Raw genomic sequence first — 15,747 nt, 5'->3', positions numbered from 1 at the left:
TTTAAACCAACTTTGCATCCTCGGGATAAATCACATTAAGTCATTTTCTTTCTTTAATATATTGTTGGACTTCATTTGCTAACATTTTGTTTAGAAATTTTGTATCTATGTTTACAAGGGATATTGGCCTGTAGTTTTCTTTTCTTATACTGTCTTTGTCTGGTTTGGCATCAGGGTGATGCTGGCCTCAGAATGAGTTGGGAAATATTCCTTCCTCTACAGTTTTCTTAAAGAATTCATGTAGAACTGAATTTCTTACTTACGTGTTTGGCAGAATTAATCAGTGAAGCCATGAGGGCCTGACAATTTCTTTGTGGGAAGATTTTTAACAAAAGAATCAATTTATTTATAAAATATAGGCCTGTTTAGGTTATCTATTTCTTCTTGAGTGAGCTTTGGAAGTTTTTGTCTTACAGAGAATTTGTCCATTCCATCTAAATTATCAAATTCATTGGCATGATGTTGTTCATAAAATTGCATTATTATCCTTTTAATATTCGTAGGATCTGTAGTGATGTCATCTCATTAAAAAAATTTTTTTTTATTTGATAAAACCTCTTTCATTTTATTGGTAATTTATGTCTTCTCTTTTGTTTCCATATCAGTCTGTATAGAGTTCTATTAATTTTACTGATCTTCTCAAAGAACCAGCTTTTGGTTTCATTGATTTTCTCTACTGTTTTTCTGTTTCAGATTTCATTGATTTCCATTCTGATATTTATTATTTCCCTTCTTCTGATTCTCTGGGTGTACTTTGCTCTTTTTTTTTCCAGTTTCTTTTCTCATATAGACATTTAGTGCTATAAATTTCCCTTTAAGTTTTGCTTTAGTGACATTCCATAAATTTTGATATGCTGTGTTGTGTTTTTATTTTCACTAAGTTCAAAATAATTTTTATTTCCCTTTGATTTCTGCTTTGACCTTTGGTGTATTGGTCATGGTTCTCCAGAGAAACAGAACTAATAGGATCTACACAAATATATATAAAAGGATTTATTATAGGAATTGGCTCACACAGTTATAGAGGCCAAGAAGTCCCATAATCTGCCATTTGCAAGTTGGAGAACCAGGAAAACTGGTGGTATAATTCAGTCCGAGTTTGAAAGCCTGAGAACCAGGAGGTGGAGGGGAGGAGGTTCAGGCCCTGCTGGTGTAGGTCCTGCAGACTGAAGGCCCGAGAGCCAGGAGCTCCAGTGTCTGAAGTCAGGAAAAGACGGATGTCCCAGCTCAAGAAGAGAGAGGGTTCACTCTTCCTCTGCCCTTCTGTTTGATATGAGCCCTCGATGGACTGGATGATGCTGCCCACATGGGTGAGCACAGACCTTCTTTACTCAGTCTGCTGATTCAAATGCTAGTCTCTTATGGAGACACCCTCACAGACACATCCAGAAATAACATTTTACCAGCTATCTGGGCATCCTTTAGCCTGGTCAAGCTGACACGTAAAAATAACCATTACACATGGGTCAATTAGAAGTGTGTTATTTAGCTTCTGAATATTTGGGAATTTTCCAGAAATATTTCTGTTATTTATTTCTAATTTAATTCCATTGTTTTTGGAGAACATACTTTGCATGCCTTGAATCCTTTTAAATGTAATGAGACTTGATTTATGAACCAGAATATGTCTATTTTGGTAAACATCTCATGTGCACTTGAAAAAAATGTGCATTTTGCTGTGTTGCGTGGAGTGGCCTATGGATAGTTGGTTACATCTAGTCTTTTCTTTTCACTCTAGTTCCCTTGCCAGAGAAAATGACTGTTAACAGTTGCTTTTGCATCCTTCCAGAAATTTCCTATGCAAATATGAGTATTAAACTAGTATTTTTAAAAAACCCAGGATCTTATTATAGCCGTAGTTTTGCACCTTGCTTTTTTTCACCTAACATAATAGTTCCAAGAGAGATCAGTATTAATGTAAATATATCTACTTTACTCTTTTTAACAGACGTATAGTGTGTCACTGATGGATGCACCATAATTTATTTAACCTGACTCCCGTTAATAGCTATTCAGGTTGTTTCCAGTCTTTTGCTATGACGATACTACCACAAATATTCTTTTTACTTACATCTTTGTACCTATGTGGGAGTTTCTCTTTACGATAAATTCCTAGAAGTGCAATAATTGGGTTAAAGAGGACATGCGTTTTTAATTGTGCTAGATGTCGCCAAATTGCAGAAAAGAGCCTGCCAAGCTTCTTCTGGAGAGATTCAAAACAATTTCTCCTTCTATTGACTGAAGCAGACGATCTAAGAAGTTAAAAAATTCCTACAACTTCTTTTTAGATAATTTGTATCATACTCAAAAATTTAAAAAGAAAAAAGTCCTGAAACAAGCACTACTGATTTGTCTTTTTCTTGAGTAACGTCAGATGTTCAGCTTTTGCTCTCTTCATCAGCAAATTGCCCTGCAATCATCTGCAAATTGTTGGGGCTTCAGATAACTGAATGCATGTCGCCGCGGACGGTCCTGCGGCGGGGCTGGGGGCTGGGCCTGGAGAGGAGCATCAGGACACCGTATCCGGGCAACACAAAGAGTCAACATGATCTGTCAGTAACACGGAAACCTCTTGAGCCTCTGGAGTTTGGAACCAACCACTCAAGGAGATCCTGGCTAATTTCAAAAGTGGTTTTTATGGGAAATTTTAAGACAGTGCATGAGTGTGTGTGTGTGTGTGTGTGCACACATATTCTTACATGCTCTTCCTTTATAATGGACACTGGGGAAAAGAGGCAAGAGACCTTGGTTATAGCTGACAATTATTTATGTCATTAGATTTTATGTGAGCTTGTTAGACACACAGTAAAACCCATCTCAACCACTTATTGTTGAACCCTAGACCAAGGGATAAAAGAAGAACAGGAGGAAACAATAAAGAAAAATTTCAAAGAGGCACAATGAACCTTTATATTCTCTCCTGATGGGGAACAAAGATGACTTTCGCGCATAACCCAAATTCTTGGGAAGTAAGTCTCTGGAATCTGGTTCACCATTTAATTATAGATAGTGGCATCTACTTGAAGATTTCCTGCTTGTATTTCCTCTCTGCCCTAATTTCTCATTAGTTTTTTGTTTCTCTTTTGCAAAGCATTCCGAGAGGCCACTTTCTGAAAAGAGGGACGGTCGAAGACAATTCAGGATTATGACAAAGGAAAGTTTGTTAAATTTCACACCCTTCAAAGAAAGCGCTTTGGAAGCTGTTAGATAGATACTATGCACTCATTAAATACTCTGTGATGAGATCACAGTGACCAGAATCAATGCTCAAGCCCTAAATTTCCCCAAAAGTTGACTTAAAAATGCTTGGTCACATTGTCTCAATCGATCACCAAACCAAGGATAACCAGCCCACCCCCAGTGGTGGAAAACATAAGGGCTGAAAGCAACAGCTGCATAGAGAACCCCAGGAACGAATGAGGTGGGTCTTCACTATTGCTCTTTTTCTAACCATCAATCAAGTAATATTTATTGAATGAATGTCCACATACCATCACGCTAGCTTAGTTTCTACAAAGCTCCAGAACATCAGTAGGTTTCAGAAAAGAAGAAAAAAAGAACAAAACACAAGGATATCTATTTTTCTTTTGGACGGCCTAATTTACTGCTGTCATGTCATTTAATGTTGATAAACCCAAAGCATCTCATAAAAGACAGACATGTGCATAGCAGATTTGCGCAATGAATGAATGAATCCATAGGCTGGTGAGTTGCACAGGGATGTACATCACCAAAGGGCCAGGCTGTGGACTCTGCCACATGCTGCTCATAATCTAGGCGGGATCCATAGCAAAGTTGTGGACATTTGTGAGTTTTGCCCACTCAGTGCCTCTTCCGTCTTCTTCTGGGTATAGTGCTGTGGGTTTCTTTGGGAAATCACCTCCCGCTCACTCTCAGTCCATGTGATCTGGGTGGGGCTGACCCCAACTCCAGCTCTAGGTGTGGGCATGAGAACAAGGTCTGCTGTCCTGTCCTGGCAGTCCATCCCACCGGCCACAGAGACTGGTTTGAGAACGGGCATCTGACCTAAGCTGGGCCAATGGGAGCATGAGCTAGTACTTCTGCAGGAACCATTAGGAATGAGGAACTATCTCTCTGCCAGGGTGGATAGCAGGCAGGACTGGATCCTGGAGCAGCCGGCAGCCATCTTTGCCACCAGAGAGCCAGAGCCTGCTTGAGGGTGAAACGAACCCAGGAAAAGGCAGAGCCAGAAGGAAGAGAGAGATGGAGTCCCAACAATGTCATCTGAGCCCCTGGACGCAGCCCTGAATCCCTGTGCATCTTGGTTACATACATCTAAAAACTCCTTTTTTTTTTTTGCTTACACTAGTTTGAATTGAATTTTCTATCTTTGAAGCCAAAAAGTCCTGACTAACAAAAGGGTTTCCTAAAACTGTTGAGCCATTGGAAAGGCAAGTGCTTAAGGGTGTTGTGAAAGATTCTAGAATTCTCGAGGACCTGGATTAGAGAGAGAACCAAGGTTTGAAGGGCTCTGCCCTTGTGTTCTCAAATGGGTTTTAGAGAACACAGTCTCAGCTGTGTGTGGCTATGAGGGGCGGGAGCACTGGTTATGGAGTCCAGCGGGCCTGGGTTCAAATCCCAGCCCCACCAATTACCAGTAAGTCACCCATCTCTCTGATCTTCATGGTTCTTATCTGGAAAAGACGGGCAATTGAGCGCCTACTTTGTGAGGGTTATGACTTTCTTTGTCACAGCTTGTAATGAGGTATTTGTGTGGCCGTCTGATTACCGTCTGCAAAGATCAAGTCTACACCTCACTTTATTTCTCAAATTAAGGGTTACCTGGAAAACAGCGCATAGTTAATAAACATTTGTTGAATCAGTACGTAAATAAGAGATTAGAGAAGACCACATGGGTATGTGCTTGGCTCATTGTGGATGAGCAATAAATCCCAGTTCCCTTTCCTTGAGGACCGGGACTCAGAAAATGCAGCACCGACACGGGCCGGGCAGGTAATGAACGTGAGGGGAGCTGGCGGGACGTGGAATCGTGAGTGCCTGTCTAAAGGGGGCAGATATGACTCGGCTCCAGCCAAGCTTATCACTTGGAATGTGGACCTAGAGTGACCAGATCTTCTTTCAGGAGAAAGCAGAAATGATAATTTTTAGGTAAAAATTTCTGACTTTTAAACATGAGTGCAATTAAACACACACACACACACACACAGAAAGGCCATGAAAACCTGTCTGAGGGCTGGATTTAGCCCTTGGGTGACCATTTCATCACAATAGGGACCCATGTCCCAACCATCCTTCGTATAAGAGCTCAGACCACAGGGATGAATGACCAAATGACAGTGAGTGTACGTACCGGCAAGTGGCTCAGAACTCTGGTTGGGGACGTTGTGAGATGCCTCCTGGAGAACATAGGTGGACGTGGAGAGGGGGGACGGGCAGATGCTGCTGGCTGGGACGTACGGAGGGCTGTAGGATGAGCTGTAATACTGGGAGTACTGGCTCTGGGGGAAGCCGGGGTAGGAAGGATAGTCCTGGAAAGGGAAAAACACACGGTGGTGAGTGAGGCAGCCTGTCCGGGCCTGGGCCTTCAGTGGGCCCAGCCACAGGCGGATGAGGGCAAGGGGCCTCGTGGGGTGGGTCTCTGAGTCTCTCTCGCATTAGAATAAGAGCGGTATGAGGGCAGGGACTTCCCCCAGACCTGAGGCAAGGATTCAAGCACAAGTAGCACATTTGCGAGGAAAGGGGGCACCCGCTGGGGCTTGGGGAAGGGAGACAGTGAAGGGAAGAAGGGAGGGCAGCCAGTACGGGGGCCTCTGAGTGGGGACTGGGGCTGACTTCTACGGGGCAAATGCTGGGATCGGATAAAACACACATCTCAGAATGATCCGTCCAGCGGCAAGCGAGCCGGGGTGTTTACACACCAGCCAGTCTTTGTTTAGAGCTGCCCACCTCCCCTCGGGGTTTTAATCCCCCAGCAGATCCTGCCTGTGCCATCATTGGTTCTGGAAAACACCCTTGGGCCCAGGGACGCAGAGACTGGCAGCTGGAGGTCAGCAGGGGCACCCTGAGGGACGTGGGGGTGGACCCAATGGCAGCCATCTTGATCACGGTTGTATCCCCAGTGCCTGGAAAAGTGTGGGGCACCTACAGGAGCTCAATAAATACTGGATAAATTAATGAACAAATGGATGAGTGATACAGACCACACGCATGTACCCAGGAGACTAGATGATGCTTTAGGTTCGTGACGGGAGCAAGTACGCAGCACCCACACAGCACTAGGGACCCAGAGTCTTGTATGAGGAATCTTGGAGAATAAACCGAAGAACGCCCATCCTCTTTGATCAAGCTGTGCTTAAACCAACGAGAGGTTCCCACTCTCCCACACAGTCATTGTTCCAAGTATTCTGCTCCACCGGCACCAGAAACCAGCGCTTCTCAGCTTGCAAGAGACTCAGGGAAAGTCCAGCTTCCTGTTCACCCTGTCCACCCAGGAAAGTTCATCCCAGGCCTACAGAATCGGAATTCCCAGGGGGGGCATTTAGGGAGGCTGTGTTTTTGACAAGCTCTTACGGTGAAAAGGACAGACACCCAGGGTGAAGAACACACAGTAAAAAGTACTGTCTCATTTACAAGTATTTTATCTATGTATATAAGACACTGGAATAATATCAACTTATAGGAAACAATTTTCTTACGTTCCAAGGTTTCATTCATTTAGATTCTTCAGCTCACTGAGGAAGAAACAGTGCATTCCTCATATTTCAAGATTTTAAATATCCCTAAAGCCCCCTCCTCAGGGCAGTTTTGTTGAAACGCTAGCCTGAACGCAGGTTAACCTTTGGCTGTGAAATAACTGGAGAATGAGAGGAAAGGTACACAAACAGTACAGGCTCCCCACACGCCCTTAGCAGGTTAATTCTTAACTCACTCTCGAAGTGAAACCAAGAGAATCACACTACTCATCTTTCCAGGTGACTGAGTTCTATAGAAAAAACACTTGTAAAGCCCCCACTGTGCGCCGGGCACTCGACTCTGGGATGCAGAGGCCAGAAGATGCATCTGCACCCTTGAGCAGCTCAGGGCGGCGAAAAGCACACGGCCTTTGCATTCGCATATTCTAGAGTCAACAGTTAATGGGGGTCTTGGGCTCAGGTCAAGATGGAGCATGTGATACCGTCTGTGTCTTTCTGGAAATCTTCTAGGAATTCTCATTTCTCTGCCTGTACACTCTGTCTTTCCAATGACCTTTGGCACAATCTGGCTCCTGTAGTCTCCAAATGCAGGGAATAAGAGGCTGGGTTTCTGGAGGGGATCGTGGGCACGAGTGGGCTCTCTGGGCGCCCTGATTTAAGGAAAGAATGGAGGGAACAACCAGCGGGGAGCTACGCCTACCTGGTGCACACTCCCGAACCCGGCCGCGTTGCTCAGTCCGTTGGCTCCCTGGTAGATGCCCGCCGTGCCTGCGGAAGGAGGAACAGGGTACAGGTGAGCTGTGTCAGAGTCCGAGGGGGCATGGAGGACAGGCATGCAGTGGAGAGCTGGGGTCGTGAGGACTGACTGGCTGGCACAGACCTGTGGCCTCAGCAAGTTACCAGATGTCTCTGAACCTCAGTGCTCTCCATAATGAACAAAATGACACCTTCATCAAAGGACTGTGGTGAGAAATAAACAAGATAGCACACAACACTTTCTGGTACTCGATAATCATGTTTTAAAAAAATTATTTATTTAAAGAAATTGTAGTAAACGTACATAACATAAAATTTACCATTTTAACCTTTTTTTGGTGAGGAAGATTAGCCCTGAGCTAACATCTGCTGCCAATCCTCCTCTTTTTGCTGAGGAAGACTGGCCCTGAGCTAACATCCGTGCCCATCCTCCTCTACTTTATATATGGGACGCCTGCCACAGCACGGCATGCCAAGCGGTGCCATGTCCACACCCAGGATCCGAACCGGCAAACCCCAGGCCCCAAAGTGGCGCACACAAACTTAACCGCTACACTACTGGGCCGGCCCCGTTTTAATCATTTTTAAGTGTGCAGTTCAGGGCATTAAGTACATTCACATGGCTGTGCATCATCCCCACCATCCATCTCTAGAACTTTTTTCACCTCACAAAACCGGAACTGTGCACCCATTAAACACTGACTCCCATCCCCCTCCCCCGGCCCCTGGCAGCCACCATTCTTCTTTCCGTCTCTATGAATTTTGCTGCTCTAGGGGCCTTGTATGAGTGGAATCATACAGTAGTTGTCCTTTGAGACGCGCTTATTTCATTCAGCACAATGTCCTCAAGGTTTATCCACGCTGTAGCCTGTGTCAGAATTCCTTTCCTTTTAAGGCTGAATAGTGATCCATTCTAAGTGTAGACCACATCCCGTTCATTTACTCCTCTGCTGATGGACACGTGAGTTGCTCCCACCTTCTGGCTGTTGCAAATAACGCTGCCGTGAACACACGGGTGTACAAATGTTTCTTTGCGACCCTGCTTTCAGCTCTTTTGGGTATCCACCCAGAAGTAGAATTGCTGGGTCATATGGTAATTCTGTCTTTAATTTTTTGAGGAACAATCATACTGTTTTCCACAGCAACTGCACCATTTGACACTCCCACCAAGAGTGCACCAGGGTTCCAATTTCTTCATGTCTCGCCAACACGTATTTTCTGCTTTTTTTGGACAGTAGCCGTCCTAAGGGGTTTGAGGTGGTAATAATTACGTTTTGAATAAATGAATGAAGTGACTTTACCCTCTGAGCTTCAGTTGCCCCATCTATGGGATGGGAATAGAAACACTACCATTACTAGAAAACGCTATTTAATGAGTGAATGAGGACACGAATGAGTGGGTGGGTGTCGTTGAAGATAGGCTGGTCCGGAAAGGCCTCTGAGGTGACCGGTGGGCTGAGACATGAAAGCTAAGAAGCAGCCAGTGATGGAAACATCCAGAGGAGGGGTATTCACAGTCACTGGTGCAAAGACCCTGAGGCAGGAACTAGCGCGGCAGGTAGAGAAACAGGAGGAGGGCCAACGGGAAAGGGGCCCAGAGAGAAGCGGGAGCCACAGCAACAACAGCCGCGAGCTCGAGTGTGTCAGGTTCCATTCTGAGCTCTTCGTGGGGAAAGTGAGGCACGGAAAAGTTAAGTAATGCACCCAAGGCGACACAGAGAGCGAGCGACAATGCTGGGGCTGGAACCCAGGCAGTCTGGCTCCCGTCTGGGTTTTCAACACGACTCTATGCTGCTGTTGCTGCTTCTCTTTAAAACTGTTTTTCGGGGTATAATTTATATACTATAAAATTCCTCCAGTGTAAGTGTCAGTTGGATGATTTTTTAAGTAAATTGATATAACTGTGCAACCGTCACCACAATGGAGTTTTAGAACATTTTTGTCATCCCCAAAGTTCCTTCCTGGCCATTTGCAGTCAACTCCCACTGCCCCATAGCGTCAGGCAGCCACTGACCTGTTGCTGATTCTAGAGTTTTGCCTTTTCTAGAAATTTCCTAGAAATGGGATCATACAAAATGTACTCATATGATCTGGCCTCCTTCCTTCAGCATAATGCTTAAAAAGCCCATGCCTGTTGTAATGTGTATCCATAGTTCATTTCTTTTTACTGCTGAATAGTATTCCATGGTACAGATGCACTACATCCAATTTTTGGCTACTATGGATAATGCTGCTGTAAACACTTGTGTCCAGGTCCTTGCGCGGCTATATGCTTTTGTTTCTCTTGGGCTGATCCCTGGAAGTAAGATTGTGGAAACATGTGGTAAGAGCATGTCTTGCTTTTTAAGAAACGGCCAAACTCTTTCCCAGAGCGGCTGTGTCATTTTACACCCCCAATAGCGATGCACGAGGGTTCCAGTTTCTCCAGCACATGGTATTTCCAGTCTTTCTGATTACAGCCAGACTAGCAGGTATGTAGTGGCATCTCATGGTGACTCGAAGTAGCATTTCCCTAATGACTATGGTGAGCATCTTTTCATGGGCATATCAGCCATTTATCTTCTTTGATGAAGATCTAGTCAAATCTTTTGCCCATTTTTAAGACAAGTTAGGTTTGTCCTCTTACTAGTGAGTTGTAAGAGTTCCTTTGTTATTCTGGACACAAGTTCTTTATCAGATTATGATATGCAAATACGACCTCCCAGTCTGTAGCTTGCCTTTTCACTTTCTTAACGGCATCTTTTGAAGCAGAAAAGCTTTTAAGTTATCAATTTTTTCTTTCAGGGGTCTCACTTTCGCTGCCTAACCCAGGTCATAGAGATTCTTTCCTATGTTTTTTTCTAAAGATTTCATAGTTTTACTGCTGCATTTAGGTCTATGACCTACTGTAAGTTAATTTTTGGGTACAGGGTGAGGTAAAGGTCCAAATTAATCTTTTCGTATCCAGTACTGCGAGCACCCCTGTAAAAAGTTTATCCTCTCTCCACTGGATTACTTGGCATCTCTGCCAAAAATTAACTGACAATAAATGTGAGAGTTTATTTCTGGACTCTCTAGTCTGTTCCGCTGATGTATGGACCCTAAACCGATTCCATCCTGTCTTGATTACTGGAGCTTCGCAGTGAGTTTTGACATGACGTAGTGTAACTTCTCCAAAAAATTCTCTTTTTCAAGACTGTTTTGGCTTCTATGGGTAAATTTGGCATTGATCTATCAATCTGAGAACAAGTCTGTCAATTTTTAGTGGCCAGAAGGATGTGGCATAACATTTTTCAAGTGTGTCAACCGAGAATTCCACATCCAGAGCAAACATCCTTGAGGAATGAAGGGAAAATCAAGACAGTCTCAAATGAAGGAAAAGGAAGAGAACCTGTCACCACAGATCCACCTTGAAAGAAAGGGTCCAGGAAGTTCTTGGACAGAGAGAGAGAGAGAAAAAAAAAGAAATCCTGAAATATCAGGAAGGAAGAGAGAAAAAGAGTGAAAATATGGGTAAATAAATTCTTCTCTCTGCCTGGTTATGCCGCCAGCTCAACATAGAGTTATGTTCATAACAGTTTGCTATCAAACTTTAGGAATTACTTTTTCAAATGTGTTTTATAATTATAGAAAATAGTGAAATGGTTCCAAAGTGAGTCTACAAAATAAACGATCTCTCTATCCAGGTGCGGGGTGTGGGCTGGGCACTGGGAAGGTGGTGGAGAAGGAAGCTGCCAGGATGTGCTTTCCCCAGGAGCTCGAGGGGCACAGCGAGGGGTTCTATAACAATAGCTGGGAGGGGGTGGGGCCAGGGAAGGCTTCCTGGAGGAAGTGACATCTACACTAATCTCTGAAGGATGAGTAGGAGCTAGCCAGGTGAAGAAAGCAAGAACCGGGAACATGGCCACCTCTGAGCATTCTCTCCCGATCTCCATTCCCTCGGGGCCTGTCTAAGGGCCAGAAACCACCGAATTTGTCCACACTGCTGTGGCATGCCGGGATCCCATTCTGTCCTCAAGAGCCTGTGCAGACACATCTAGCAGAAGATCCAGGCCAGCCTATTCCATTCCAGGCCATTTTCTGGGTCCTGGTTGCCATGGCAACCCTACCTGTGAAGCTTAGGATCAGGCCTGCCTTAGGAAGACTCCCGGATGCAGTGTTTCTCTCCTGATTTCTCTTGTCTTTTGTGTCAACCTTCTCAGTGATGACTTAGGGCAGGTTTGGAAACAAACAGGCCACAGACTCATCCCTTGGTATCCTTTCTCCAAAACAGCCTCCAGTGTGTTTTTATTTTGTGACCCAGGGTCATCTGAAGAATGGACAGCTGAACACACTGCAGTGTGCCGAGGGCAGTCACAAGCCCCTGCAGGGAGACCCGTCCCATGCCAGATAGGACCCGGGCAAAAGGGGGCACGTGGCCCTGGAAATCTTGTACCGCAGTAGGTGGTCTCTGGCGGGTTTTGCAAATGGACCTGCTTCAAGCTGGAATGTTAAACACTGACTTCTTGCCCTTGTCTGGCTGGTGGAATGTCCACTGAAGGTTGGGGAAGACAAGCACAAGAGGAGGAAGACATTCTCTCGTAAGGTGATGGAGGCAGGTCCTGCTGGGGGCCCCCAACATCCATCCACCTCTTCCCTCTCATATGAACAGAATCTCCGCTTTCAAGCCGGGCCCATGGCTGACTAGAATAAGCACTATATTCCCCAGCTTCCCCTGTGGGTGGTGTGGCGGTGTGAAGAGTTCTAGACAAGGGACGTGGGGTAAATTAAAGTGTGCAACTTCCTGGTTGTGCCCTGAAGGTCAGGGCTGGGTCCCCTTTCCCTGAGGCATGGGGCCGTCTTGGATCCCCTGGCTGAGCAACAAGATAGAAGGAGCCTGGCCCCTGTCATGTCTGCAGACCAGAACCGCCACATCAGTTTGGACTTCCAGGTGAGAACAAAATATGCTTCTTTCTCATTGAAGATACCGCTATTCTGCAGGTCACCTGACTCACGAAGCACTGCCATCTTTTTTTTGGTTGCTTGGTTTTCTTGGGTTTTAAGTAAAAGTAGCCTTTTAACACCTGGCTCAATAAAACAATTTTTAAGTGGATATTCATTTACTCATCAACAATTCATTTCTTAGTGATGTACCAAATATTACTGCGCCAGGCACTGTTGTAGATATTACCATAAGCAAGGAGCTGACACCTATGTTCAGAAAGGAGAGACAGAACACAATCAAGTGAATACATAGGAAGGAAGATACTTCCCAACGGATCGAAAGGTGGTGGTGCATTCGTGTGGCACTACCGAAGCGTGGGCGGCAGACTGCAGCCTGCCTGCAAACTGTTTACTACCAATCCACAACGAGAGAAACACAGAAATCCAGAGCCAGGGGGTAGGACATCCATTGTCCGCTGAATCTGATAGCAAAAAATCAAGCTTGTCATTTGTACGCCTTTCAAAAATTTTCCTTTTTTCTCAAATTTTTTAATTATTTCCATTCTTCTCCCCCCTCCCATCCTTTTGAACACTTTCCCCCTAATTGCCACTCCCCTAGGAAATGTTAATATTTCAGACATACTGTATATCTGCTAGGTACTTAGATATATTTGTGCTTAAAAGCGAAAGAGTAAGATGTTTTTGCCCCCGCCACTCCTGAAAACCAGTTTTTGCTCCCTTGGGTGATATTGTCCCCACTGAGAAAGGACGTTCTAGTGATTCATTTTTGTTGTATTTTACACTAAATTGAGGAAAACTCCTGGTCCTTCACCACAGTGAGCATGTGAAGTGGGTGATACTGCACCGGGAGATGGACGTCGGTACCAAGAAAGACGTTCCCTACACTGGATGCTGTTGTGTGTCGTGACTTGTTCGATGCTGCTGGTCCATGCTCCAAGGGGGACAGTGTCATCCAGCTACAGAAACTCCGAGTCGGGACAGCCCCGTGACTCGCCAACAACGTCTCAGCTGAAATCTGAGGCTCCTTCGTATCTCCTACGTTGGCCATAAAAACCCCCAAAGAACACAAAACGGGAAATAATAAGTGTTGGCAATGTGGAGAAACTGGAACCCTTGTGCGTTGCTGCTGGAAATACAAAATGGTGCAACCACCACGGAAAACAGTTTGATGATGTCTCAAAAAGTTAAGGAGAACTACCATAGGGCCCAGCAATTCCACTCCTGGGAGGATACCCAAAGGAACTGACAACAAGTGTTCAAACAAAAACTGGCACACTCACATTCACGGCAGCACTATTCACAACAGCCAAAGGTGGAACAGCCCAGATGTCCATCAAGTGATGAAAGGATAAACAGAATGTGGCCCATCCACCCAACGGAGTAGTATTCAGCTGTAAAAAGGAAGGGAGTACTGATACGTGCTCCAGCATGGGTGAGTCTCGAAAACATGCTGAGTGAAAGGAGCTACATACCAGAGGCCACATGTTGCATCATTTCCATAGTTTATATGAAATATACAGAATAGGCAAGTCCATAGAGACAGAAAGTAGATAAGGGGTTGCCGGCGGTGGGGGGAGGGAGGAATTGGGAGTGACAGCTTAATGGGTATGGGGTTTCCCTTTGAGGAAGGAAGATGTTTTGAATTAGATAGAAGTGGAGGTTGCAGGATATTGTGAATGCACTAAACGCCACTGAACTCTAACGCTTCAAACTGGTTAATGGTTAATTTTATGTTACGTGAATTTTACCTCAATTAAAAGGAAAAGAAAATTGCTGTTCTCGCTGCCTCCCAGGACTGTCTCACAGCCTGGCTCTCAGACAACAGCAAAGGAAGGGTCCCGAGAGCTCCAGAAAGATCAGGATCCCTCCCTCTGCCCCAACTCTGGACCCGCCACACCTTGAGCCCTGAGAGAAGAGACGGCATCTGCGTCTCTGGGATTCCCCCCACCCCACGCCGAGTTCAGGGAACAATTTTTGTCCCTACTCCTTCAGCACCAACCTCATGCTCCCTTTCCATCTTTTTCTCTCCCTTTGCTGGCAAATATTGTGGCTTCATCTAAGCAGGCTGCAGAGATTCCCTGCAGAAGGCTCTCCCCAACGAGGGAAGACGAGCTGGCCCGGCCGCCCAGGCACCACGCGCCACTCGCTCAGATCACAAAACAGCGCCTGCACGCAGGGGCCGCCTGCTTACAACATGGTAAGATTTGGGATCTTTCAAATGCCGTCAGTTTGAAGAGACCCATCCTCCTTTATGACGCCGTCAAGAGGAGGGCCGGGGTCTGCCGGGGGGACACACTCCGTGTAAATCGGCACGCGCACGTGTTTACTGCGCAGGTATTTGTACACAATCCTGAGCCTTCCTGTTTGCCCAAGGACCAGAGACGATCGATCGTATAAAAGGGTCGGGGCCCGCCTGCGACACCGCAGAACCCCGCGCGCCCCGCACCAGCTGTGCAATCCAGAGGGCCGTGCGGAGCGGCCTGCTGGATCCCAGGGCAGATCTGACACGGTGGATCAGACAATTAGAAACCATGGTGGCCGGCGGTGGACGATTCGATTTCACTCTCCCTTCCCCCACCGGAGACTCCTCATGCGCCATCACAGTGAGAAGAGGAAAGCGCGTCCGGGATGAGGCGAGGAAGGCAAGCGTGTCACCGCCACGTTTTGATGTACGATGGGATTTCTCCTCCCAGACAGTCACCGCCAGGTCACGGGCCCTGAGCTGGGATGTGCAAGCGGGCAGGAGAAATAGCAGAAATGAGTTATCCTGGCTCCCGTGGACCAAAGTTCAGGCCCCAAAGTCTGGAGGATTTGAGGTGCAGGCTAATGCTTCTGGAACTCTCCGTGAAGGACTAGTTATAAAATGTTTAACCCTTTGGGGACAAAGGCGCGGTTTGCTGCGCATGACTAGCATGTGACCCATGCCACAAGCAATTCCCTGTGTGATGCAAGAACTCCTGAAGGGGTCTACACTCTGCACTATGAGCCGAATCTATGAGCATGTGCTTGCATGTTGGGGCAACATCTAATTGCTGTGGCAGTTTCTCACTGTTACTCTTGGTTCTGTATTTACGTGATCACAGGCCAGTAACAGTTCATGGACTGACTCCCGTTGGCGGGCTAAGAATTAGACTGATGTAGCTAAAATGGCTTCATAGGAAATACGAAGGAAGGGGGATTTTCTTAAGGGTGGAGCAATTCTCCTGGCTAGAGAAATGGGGTGGGGCAAGAGGGAAGGGTAAGGAGCGGGGGGGGGGGGGGGAGAAAGAGAATGAGAATGAACAGGGAGCCATGGGGCAGAGATTCTGGTCTCTGTATCCACACACAGCTGCTGAGAAAGCAGGAAGACCCCCAAATTGGAAGTGGCCGGGTGTGCTCAGTCTGAGATAGGCTG

At 46.0% G+C, this 15,747-nt stretch overlaps 1 protein-coding gene across 2 annotated transcripts in view; it reads right to left on the bottom strand.

Moving 5' to 3' along the window:
• Positions 1 to 15,747, bottom strand: part of EYA2 (EYA transcriptional coactivator and phosphatase 2) — a 251,928-nt gene that overhangs the window by 93,323 nt on the left and 142,858 nt on the right. For both annotated transcript variants that reach the window (XM_070589359.1, XM_070589358.1), the window contains exons 6-7: positions 7,375 to 7,442; positions 5,333 to 5,510 (exon numbers count right to left, since the gene is read on the bottom strand). In XM_070589359.1, the coding sequence (XP_070445460.1) occupies positions 5,333 to 5,510; positions 7,375 to 7,442 (246 nt within the window). The remainder of the gene's footprint in view (positions 1 to 5,332; positions 5,511 to 7,374; positions 7,443 to 15,747) is intronic.

The sequence above is a fragment of the Equus przewalskii genome, chromosome 21 (genome assembly GCF_037783145.1).
Source record: "Equus przewalskii isolate Varuska chromosome 21, EquPr2, whole genome shotgun sequence".
NCBI classification, from domain to species: domain Eukaryota; kingdom Metazoa; phylum Chordata; class Mammalia; order Perissodactyla; family Equidae; genus Equus; species Equus przewalskii.
The sequence above is the reverse complement of the archived record's forward strand: the minus strand, read 5'-3'. Positions and strand labels throughout refer to the sequence as shown.